General features: G+C 57.5%; 1 protein-coding gene across 3 annotated transcripts in view; it reads left to right on the forward strand.

Annotated features, from left to right (window-relative positions):
• LOC119856809 (protein farnesyltransferase subunit beta-like) overlaps positions 1 to 9784 on the forward strand; it is a 32353-nt gene extending 22569 nt beyond the window's left edge. For all 3 annotated transcript variants that reach the window (XM_038404830.2, XM_038404831.2, XM_038404832.2), the window contains 8 exons: positions 2491 to 2637; positions 3415 to 3498; positions 4612 to 4698; positions 4932 to 5061; positions 5634 to 5766; positions 8227 to 8338; positions 8581 to 8695; positions 9370 to 9784. In XM_038404830.2, coding sequence (XP_038260758.1) covers positions 2491 to 2637; positions 3415 to 3498; positions 4612 to 4698; positions 4932 to 5061; positions 5634 to 5766; positions 8227 to 8338; positions 8581 to 8695; positions 9370 to 9492 — 931 coding nt within the window. In that variant the 3' untranslated portion in view covers positions 9493 to 9784. The remainder of the gene's footprint in view (positions 1 to 2490; positions 2638 to 3414; positions 3499 to 4611; positions 4699 to 4931; positions 5062 to 5633; positions 5767 to 8226; positions 8339 to 8580; positions 8696 to 9369) is intronic.
• Positions 9785 to 10693: the final 909 nt, after the last annotated feature.

Genomic DNA, 10693 nt, shown 5'->3' on the forward strand with positions numbered 1-10693 from the left:
GCTGGAGGACTAGCAGCATTTAAGAGGGTTAGCCTGTATCCTCACTGCATACTGGTCTGGTTACCAGCCTGAGCGAATGCAGCACCCAGACTTTAGCCCACACCCCCAGCTGGGCCAGCTAGCCTTGGCTGAAAGCCCTGCTACTCTGGGGTAAGGGGGGAGGGGACTGGGCAAGAGCTTGGGCTGACTGAAGTGAAGACAGACCCAGAGCAAGTGTACCTGGGCCATCAGAGAGGTGGTTTTATGTAGCCCATCGCAGCTGCACTTCGATAGCGAGGCTGGTGCCTCAGCGATGCTCTTACCAAGTGAACGCGGACAGATGGCCACTAAACCGTGTCTCTGCCCGTGGCTTCCTGTCCAGCAGCATAGCAATAACCAAATGATGCCCTTAAGTAGGTTGGGGTGATCGTGTTCTGAGAGGTGCCGTTCTGACCACTTGGGGGCGCTCCATCCCCAGCATTGGCAGGAGGGGGGGGCTGAAGCAAGTGACTGTGGAGACCAGGACGGTGGGAAAGCCTGAGTGGCTGTCAAGATGCCGGCCGCACTTGGCAGGTTAAATAGCGTACGGCGCATTGAAAGAGACTGCGACAGCAGCGAAAGCGGGGGACGGAGGCTACGGCTCTTCAGGAGGTGCCCTGCAGACGCCGTTTCTTGGTCTGTATTTTTCTGTGTGTGTGTGGCACGGAGAACAGACAGACGTCCCAAGGTGCTGGGCCCCAGCAAACTCCACCAAAACCCAGGGGAGCTGCTGGGTCTCGGCACCTGCCTCCAGAGCGTTATCAGATGACCATTAGTCATCGCCTCTGCTCCTGGTTTGGGGGAAATCAAGTCACTCCCATGCTCCATGCCTCAATTTTCCTATCCATGAAATGGGGCTAAGGTTATCGCCCTGCTTTGCCAGGCGCATTGAGATCTGTGGATAAAGAGCGGGTAGACCTGGCGTGGCCATAGAGGAGACCCCATTTCTTGGGAGGCAGGACAAGGGAGGTAAATAGATCAGCAGGCTGAAAAAAGAATGTCCTCATGACGAGCAAATGGATCAGGGAGTTAAGAGAGACAGTGTCTGTGCGACCTACGATGATGGGAGGGAACGCCCAGGACGGTCTAGCGGTGGATGAGAGGAGCGTGGAACGTAAGATGAGGTAAGGAGGAAGCTGTGTGTGGTTAGAGCATGAGACCAAGCCAGTACTGCAAGGTGTGATGCAATGTATAGGCAATGCAATGAGATGTGCAAATGTATATAAAGGAAGAAGTTTGCTGTGTGGACCCGCCCCCACACTTGAGTCTGATCAACTCAGTGCAGCTTTGCTGTGTGGCAAATAAAGGCACCTGAGTGGCCCAGAATGGACCCTATCTTAACCTTTATTTTTCCCTGCTAACCTGCTGTGTTCCAGGTGACTAATGAACTCTGTTCTGAAAAGGCTGCCATGTGTCACTGCAAACACAGGCTGGGGGGGGATTGAGCCCCCAAAGAGCAGCCAGGTCTCTCCAGGGGTCTGGCTCAGTGGGATGCGCTGGGCAGAGCTCACAGGGTGGGAAAGGAGGGCTGGAGCCCAGAGGCTCCATCTCGGAGGCAGTGAGGCCGCGTGGCTGGCTCTGGCAGAAGAGTGGGACCCTTGCGGGGCTGGCGTGCTGAAGAGCTCCTCCAAGGGACTGTTTAAAAGCTGGGGGCTAGCACCGATCCCAGAGATCTGCTACAGCAGGTCCGGCCTGCGGAGAGTACAGGCTCCAAGCGATCGATTCCACTAGACCTGAACTGCGCTGCAGGCTGTAACCTGCAAGGGACAGACCTCTGCCCTCGGGATGCCGCATTGGGTCCCAGGCCACCTGGAAGGCCCCTCCATCTCCAGTGCCCTGCTCCCCCAGCGCCTTAAGATGGGCGCTGCTTCTGTTTTCTTTGTAAATGACCTGCCCGGCCGCCCTTTCCCTTCAGAGATTCCCAGGCCAGCAGGGACCCCTATGGCCATCTTTGCTGACCTCCCATCTAACCTAGGCCAGAGATCTGCCCCAGAACAATTCCTAGAGCAGAGCTTGTAGAAAACCATCCAATCTTGAATAAAACATTCACCACAGCGCTTGGTAAGTTGTTCCAATGGTTAATTACCCTCAGTTCTTCTGGACCCTGCTAGGTTCTCTCATAACCCTTTGGGATTTTGCTGTCGATCTGGGCACCCCTTTCTTACATTCCTAGTCCTCCAGGTTAGGCTTCAGCTCACAACCTCGGCAACCCAGCTCAAGCCAAGTACTGCTGCAGTAGTGCTGTGTGCTAGCCAACTGCGCCTCCAGAGCAAAACCAGCAGCCTGACTGGTGGAACTGGGACTGGCGATCTGTGAATCCCCCCAAGTCCCATGTGCTAGCCGCTGAACTAGCTGGTTGCGTGGTGCTTGCACCCAGCAGACAGGCTGGGGCTCTGTGCTGGAGATTTGAAGTGCAGGATTGGGTGAACTGTGCCCAGGTATTTTTTTGACCAACCCCGTCTCTCTCTCCAGCGTCTGCCAGTTCCTAAGCCGGTGCCAGAGCCCCAGTGGTGGGTTCGGAGGAGGACCGGGCCAGCACCCCCATCTCGCTCCCACGTATGCCGCTGTCAGTGCCCTCTGCATCATCGGTACCGAAGAGGCCTTCAACGTCATCAACAGGTGAAAATGGCCCTGGTGCAGGATTCCCACCCTGCTATGGGAGACAGGAGGGAGGTGACCCAAATCACAGCCCTTCTCCCCAGTGGGCTGGAGCCCCGCCTGCTCTGATGGCTTGGTACAGCTCTCGCAGGTGTCAGCAGAGCAGCCGATGGTCGCTTCCAGTGTACGGCCCATGTGTGTACACAGGAGAAACGCCGGCTGAGGACTTTGCCACAAGGGCTTTGAGGTCTCTGCTACACAAGGTGCTCACGAGCTGGGCTCCCATGGGAGTTATTGGGGGTTCTCGGCTGTCCAGCACCTCAGAGGATTTGGGCCCTGGGTGTCCAGGAGGTAAGAAGTAGCCTTTTATAAAGCCATCCACCCCCAAACACCCAGGCCAGGCCCAGATCTCTACCCAGGCAAACGTGCTGGTCCTGGAACCCTCGCTGAAAGCAGGCCCCTCCCGCTGCCCCTATCGGTTGGTTCCCCTGCGTGGGTGGGGATGTGGCAGTTTGATTGGCTGGGTGACGCGACTTGCTTTAAAAGAGAAATTGAGAACCATCATGGTGACTGTGAAAGTGAGACGCTAACGGGGCTGGCTGGAGCTGACCCTGCAATGGCAACGTCCACCGTCTCCTTACCTAGGGCGCTTAAACCCTCATGGGTCAGGCAGGAACGGCCCCTCTGGCCAGGCTGTCCTAGCACTGCTGTTCAATTCAGCTGCTAGTGGGCCCCTGGCCTGGCCAACTCCTATGTTGGGTGGCGTGAATCCCTAACAGTGCTCTTGCTGCTTTTCAGGGAGAAGCTCTTGGAGTATCTATACTCGCTGAAACAGCCCGATGGCTCCTTCATCATGCACGTGGGAGGTGAAGTGGACGTCAGGTGGGTGGGAGCAGTCACAGCACCAGTCAGAAATTCCAAGGCCAGGAGGGACCGACCTCCTGCATCACTCACCCCACAGATTCCTCCCCCTCCAGCCCGATAGCTTGTGGCTGAGCTGGAGCGGAGCTGTTGGGAAATCGTCCCTTCCTGGTTTAAAGACTCCAGGTGATGGAGGTGTGGAATAGCTGGTGCCATCTGCCTGGCAGTGTCCCAAGTTGAAATCCTTGTCTGCCAGGCAGCCCTGCAGCTACGGACAGTATGGGGACATAGGAAAAGGCAGTGCATGGTTATATCAGTCTTGGGGCTTGTCTGTGGGTGGCAACTTCCTGCCGGGACCATGCCTGGGTAGTTCTAATGGTGCACCTCCCATAGAAGCTAAGCCAGAAAAAGGCCCTCTTCTCCTGGAGTCGGCCACGCTGGGTGTAACCAGAGCTGTAGAAATAAATGGTCAATTTCCACATGTAGACAAGCCCTTCATTTCACCAACAAGCAAACCAGAGCCAACGAGATGATCCAGGGTTTCTGTCTGGGAGGTGTCCAGTGTGGGACGTCTTCTGAATTTTGCTGTAGGCCTTTAGCGTCACTTACCTGGAGCAGCGCCTGAGGCCCTTGCTGAGGAGCTGTCTCCTGGCTTGCTCTCACTCTGCAGATCAGGGGTCTGTTAGGGAGGCAGTGTCGCCTAGTGGACAGAGCACTGGACCGGGACTCAGGAGAACTGGATTCTATTCCCAGCCCTGCCACTGGCCTGCTGGGCCACCTTGGGCAAGTCGCTTCCTGGCCTCGTGCCTACAGAATGGGGATAGTGATATTACCCGCCTTGTAAAGTGCTTTGAGATGTACAGCTGGAAAGAGCTAGGTAAAAGCTAGGGGTTATTCTGATAACCTCGCAAGGTGCTGCTGTGGTGGAGCACTGAGTGAATCTCTCCTTGGGATAAAGGGACTTGCACCGCAGCGAATCTTGTATTTGTGCTGCTAGAAGCCAAACGCAGTGGAGCACGGAGCGCTGGGGGAGCGCCGGGCGCTCCTGGCGTTGGCAGTGCCATAGCTGCCAGCCCTGGGGCTGTCCATGGCAAACCGTGGGGGCTGACTCTCCGATTTGTATTTCCATCGCAGGAGCACATATTGCGCCGCCTCAGTGGCTTCGCTGACCAACATCATCACGCCCACGCTCTTCGCAGGGACAGCCGCATGGATCGCAAGGTGAGGAGAGCCCAGAGGGCTGCCGCTCTGTGCGGCGCTGCAAGCTGTGCCCCGGGAGCAAACGAGGCTCTCCGCAGTTAGAGCAGGCCCATGCGAGACCCCATGGGCTCAGCAGGCTGCACACGGGGCTTGCATTGCAGGAGGACGGTGCCACAGTGCTCGGGGTGAGCTGAGGGAAGGGAAGCATCAATGGCTGTTTCCATGTTCTCCCTGCTCGCCCCTTTCTGAATTAGGTGCCAGAACTGGGAGGGTGGCATTGGCGGAGTCCCGGGCATGGAGGCCCATGGAGGATACACTTTCTGTGGCCTGGCAGCGCTGGTCATTCTGAAGCAGGAGGACTCACTGAATCTGAAATGTTTGTTGGTAAGTGGACTCTGCCGGGGGTGCGCTCTCCTTGCCCTTGGGGAGGCCGGAACCACGCAGCCAAGGAGCGCCCCGTTTGCTGACACCACACTACGGCGCCCCCTGCTTCATTCCAGCCAGTGTGGCTGGGGGGCACCATGCTTATTGCTGGGCTAGAGACCCTATGCTGATGCTGCAGAGCGGCATTGGGGTGGTCAGTACCAGTCTTGCGGGCAGTGTTCCTGCTCTTTGCACAGATTCCAACACCCGGGCACCAGTGTGGTGTGCTGGACGGCTGGCATGCTGACCTGTCGGGCCAATGCGCTGCCAGGGGCTAGCCCTTCGGAAGTTGCTTTGCTCAGGCTGAGGGCTCCTCTCCACAGTGCTGAAAGAAAGCGGTTTCCTGTGCCCATGGGGGCTAGTGGGGAGCTGGCAAGATGCTAACCGTTGCTCCTGTTGGTGAAGAGGGAGGAGATGAAATCCAGGGTCAGAGGGTGGGAAATGGAGCCAGGTGCCGGTGCCACCAAGCCGGTTGTCCCATGGCAGCTGAGACTGTCCAAGCCCTGACACGTGTCCCCATCTGTCCCTTCCAGCACTGGGTCACGAGCCGACAGATGCGCTTTGAGGGTGGTTTCCAGGGCCGCTGTAACAAGCTGGTGGATGGCTGCTACTCGTTCTGGCAGGCGGGCTTGCTGCCCCTTCTCCACCGAGCACTGTATGCCAAGGGTGAGTTTGGGGCCTGTGTGTTACAGCAGTGAAGCTAGGCACACGTGACCATGCCAGCTAGGCTACCGTGTCGTCTGCATCAGTGACCAGGTTGCCTCCGTAGCAGAGGGATTGTATATTAGGCTGGCTGGAAATTTTGTCAGTTGGGTGTTTGATTAAACTGGAATATTTTGATTTGGACATGGGACTTGTAGTCCAGGTGGACTCATGCTTCTGTTCTGCTCTATCAGCTGGGCTTCCTGATCAGCCTACATCTCCCATGATGCACTGCATCCCCTCTCCAAGGGGGAGACCATGGTGCATCCTGGGAGATGTCGTCAAGCCAGGGGAGTCTGGCCTATAGAGGAGAATGAGGCACCCAAACTACAGCTCCTGTGTGGTGCTGTAGCTGCATTTCAGAATTATTCAGGTTTGGGATGAACAAAGCATCTCAAACAGGTGATTAAGAGAAAGCAGAAGGGATCAGCAAGAAAAGCTACCTCTGGGAGGTCAGACAGTATAGGGATAAAGTGAGAACTGCCGAAGCCAAGCAGAGCTGGACCTTGCCAGGGAAATTAAAACCGATAGTAAAAGGTTCTCTAGCCATATAAAGAAAACAAGGAAAGAAGATGTGGGACCGCTAAACACTGAGGATGGGCTGGAGATTAAAGATAATCTAGGCATGGCCTGATACTTAAATGAATACTTTGTCACAGGTTTTAATAAGGGTAATGAAGAGCTATGGGGTAGAGGCAGGGTTGCTAGTGGAAATGAGGATATGGAAGTAGAAATTACCACATCCAAAGTGGAAGTCAAACTCAAACCGTTTAATGTGACTAAATCAGGAGGTCTGGATAATTGCCAACCAAGAATATTAAAGGAACTGGCCTATGAACTTGCAAGCCCAATAGCAAGGATTTTTAATGGATCTGTACACTTGGGGGTCATATCCTGTGATTGGAGAATTGCTAATATAGTACCTAGATTTAAGAACAGAAAAAAATGTGATCTGGGAAACTACAGGCCTGTTAGTTTAATCTCAGTTGTGTGCAAGGTCTTAAACACAAATTTTGAAGGAGAAAGTAGCTAAGGCCATAGAGGTGAACGGTAACTGGGATAAAATACGACATGGTTTTACAAAGGGCAGATCATAACAGACTAATGTGACCTTTCTTTGAGAAGAGAACTGGTTCTTAGACAAAGGAAATGCAGTGGGTCTAATCTACCTGGTTTCAGTCAGGCATTTGATACAGTCCTGCATGGACAATTATTATTTAAATTGGAGAAGCTGGGGATTAATACAAGAACTGAAAGGTGAGTAAGGAGCTGGTTAAAGGGGAGATTAGTGGGTCACACTGAAAGGTGAGCTGTCAGGCTGGAGGGAGGTTACCAATACAGTTCCTCGGGTTGGTCTTGGGCCCAGTCTCATATAACGTTTTCATGAATGACCTTGGCACAAAACGTGGGAGTGTGCTAATCAAATGTGCGGATGGCTTGCAATACAAAGGAAGTGCTGCTTGTTCCTGGCGTGGGCCTGGGCTATGTTCTCTTATTTACGAATATTTCTGCCCAGCTGTGGAGTGCCAGTCGGGGCTGGGGAGAAGGGATCCTGGGCCACAGCCTTGCCTCCGCCACTGTCTTCCTGGGTGACACTGGGGGAGATCTTTAACATCTCTGTGCCCCGTCCCCCAGCCCCCTCGGCAGGATCATTGGGGTGTTGTCAGAGAGGGGCAGCAGGCTCAGCAAGGCCCGCAAGCATGGCAGCAGCACGAGGGGAGAGTGAGGCGGGTTCTGCGTTACGCCGCCTGGCAGAGGCAGGAGGGACGCTTAGTGTTGACGTGGAAAGGAGCGTGAGGTCAGGCCAGGTGGGCGTGTAGGGGGAACGGTTCAGAAGCTCCTATGGGAGTTAGGTGCCCAGCTCCCTGTGACTCTCTGCGCTCATTGCCTGCCAGCAGGAGGGGGGGTGGTTTGGAGCAGCCATTATTCTTGAGGCCCCCCACACCATTCCCCTGGTGGTGGTGCCTCCCGTGGTCCTCACAGCCAGGCCTTCTCCTGGCTCCCTGTGCTTGGAGGGCCTCCCCTGGGCACCCGGGGCTCTGTTAGCTGTGACCTCAGAGTGCGGGGGGACCTGGGGGCAGGGCCAGCTTCATGAGATCCCTGTGTAAGGCCCTGCTAGCCCGCAAAGCAAACGTATTTTCCTGTGTGAGAGAGGCCACTGATGGTCACTCTGGCCAGCCCTGGCACAGGTACAATGGTTCCTCCACTCTGGGATCGGGACAGTCTGGCTCTCCTTGTCCTTGTCCCACGGCCACACCCCGTCCTGTCAGGCATGGGGGGTTGCTACGCTGGCTCTCAAAGGTGGGGGAGCTGGACAGTGTCTGCAGGCCGGGGGCGGTGCCATGGCCTTGGCCGGCGCTGGAAACGGGGGACTGTCCCTCAGCTTTCCCTAACTGCCCCCCGTGGCCTGTGCTCCCTCCCCAGGCGACCCTGCCCTCAGCTTGACGCACTGGATGTTCGACCAGCAGGCGCTGCAAGAATACATCCTCCTATGCTGCCAGTGCCCTGCCGGGGGGCTGCTGGACAAGCCGGGCAAGTGAGTACCAGCAAGGAGGTCACGGCACTTGCTGAGCGCGTTGGCTGCCTGGAGCTCCGTGGCCGGTGCATCCCCGAGAGCCAGCGTGGCCCAGGACAGCGCTGAAGGGGTTAAGAGAAGGCTGCAGCATCGAGCGGCTCATTGGGGCTTGCAGGGGTGGTGCTGGGGGCTCCAAAGGGGGGCTGGGGGCTGCTTTGGGCCATGGGGGGGGCATCTGACCAAATGTCCCTGCTTGACTGCAGGTCACGGGATTTTTACCACACCTGCTACTGCCTGAGCGGGCTGTCGATAGCCCAGCACTTCGGCAGCGGAGACCTGCTCCATGAGGCGGTGCTGGGAGTTCCTGAGAATCGCCTGGTAAGGGGGTCCGCTCAGCCCGCCTCTCTGCACGTGGCCCTTGTGCTGTCCCTGAGACAGCGCCTGTGCCACCGGCCCGAGATGGCCCCCGAAGCGTTGTGTGTCTGGGACCGGCCTGGCGTTCCCCAGCATCACACCGCGCAAGGCCCGCTCTGCGTTCCTGGCCCACATGGGGAGACGGGGGGGGGCGCAGATTCCAGCCCTTGCGTTGGGGTCTGGCACCTCAGCACCAGGCATCTGAGTGCACGAGGACTGGATGCCTGACTCCTTAGGAGGGGCCTGGTGATGGAGGCTGGGTCAGCGAGAGCCACCTGCACTCATGGCCCTCTCCCTTTCCCAGGCACCCCCAGCCCTGACTCTGGGTCGCAGCCAGGCTGCCCCAGGCTGATTCCCATGGCCTCTGTGGGGCGCAGGGGCAGCCTTCCTCCTCCTCTTCTTAAAGGGCCACAGCTTGGAATCTATGAAACAATTTTGTACCAGAAGGGCCCATTGAGATAGTCTCATCTGATCTCCAGAATAATGCCTAGTACGTGGGATGCAAAACAGCATCCCCGGTGCCTCTGCCCCACATTTCCTCCCCTGCCCGGGTGCTCTTTGTGCCCGGGCCACGTGAGCCGCTCACCTGGCCCGACCCCCCGTCGCCATTGTTAACTCGGGTGTGTTTCCCTTCGCAGCAACCGACACACCCCGTGTACAACATCTCCCCCGACAGAGTGGTGCAGGCGGTCATGCACTTCCTGCGGCAGCCCATCCCCGGCATGCCGGCGGCAGAGACGACGGCACCCACCGGAGACTAGCCAGGGCAGCTCCCTTCATGGACGCTGTACAGACGCGCTCTGCCTGCAGTCGGAGCACAGCGTGGAACCCACCCTGGGGGGGCGAAGCTTGTGGTTTGAGAGCGGGGCGGACAGGGCGCTCCCCCCTCAGGCCGGTGTGAGCTCAGGGCACTAGCCAGACCAAAAATAGCCCCGCCGGCCTCCCGCCATAGGCACACAAGGGCCCCGAGCCCCACTAACCTTCCTGCCAGGAGCAATGCTGTTCTGAAATAACGGGCTGTGAACGTTTTAGCCTCAATAAACCAGAACTGAGCCCCTGGGGGTTTCCTTGGCACCACACTAAATCGGCCTGAGCTGCTGCCATCCAGCCTGGCCAGTGCAGGCCTGGCCCTGCCCCATGACGCTACCTGGGAGCAGGCATGAGGCCTGTTCACAATTAACACCGCGGGAAGAGAGGGAGGCTGGTGCCACAGGGCCTGCTTGCATGATACCGGCTAAACCTTGGTTTGGCACCGGGACGAGGGGCAGAACAGAGGCGGTCGCTCCAGTGGTCTGCAATGCTCCAGGTAGCAGAGTCCCTGCTGCTGCGTGCCCTGCATGGAACAGGAAACCCAGCGGGAGGCTAGTAAGGGGACAGGACTGAAATGGGCAGCAGCCCTATTCCCCTGCAGATGAGCCTTCCCTCACCGGGTCTTGTGGGGTGATTCTGCCAACATGGTTATTAAACCTTTTCTTGCTGCCTCCTCGTCTCCAGGGCAGGGTGCACCAAGCCAACCCATGGCTCAGCTGGTCTGCCCATGGCATCCTGGCTCTGCGGCGAGAGGGGCCAAATCCTGGCACTGCTGCAGGCTAGGGGTGGACCAGCATGATGGGGCAACACCTAGGATGGGGCATCCCTGGGGCTCAGGGACAGGGCAGCTTGGCACCCAGCTGTGGGCAGGATAGGTGCTGAGGGCCTAGCGTTAGCTGTAGGGCGAGGGGGAAGTGGTGGGGGTCTCATGCCCAAGGGGGCACTGGGCACTCAAGTCCCTGTGTGGCTCTAGCTTGGGCCTAGTAGCTCAGGTCTTCAGTGCAAGATGGAGCACTGCAGGCTCAGCCCTGCAGCCACAGGGGTCACACCCCTAAGCTTCCCATGAGTGGGCTGCGTGTCGCAGCAGGATGGGACGGTGCAGTGGTGCTGCACAGGGGCTCTGATGAGCTCCGGGGGCAAGGGCCGGGGTTC

Source organism: Dermochelys coriacea, chromosome 6, assembly GCF_009764565.3.
Source record: "Dermochelys coriacea isolate rDerCor1 chromosome 6, rDerCor1.pri.v4, whole genome shotgun sequence".
Classification (NCBI taxonomy): domain Eukaryota; kingdom Metazoa; phylum Chordata; order Testudines; family Dermochelyidae; genus Dermochelys; species Dermochelys coriacea.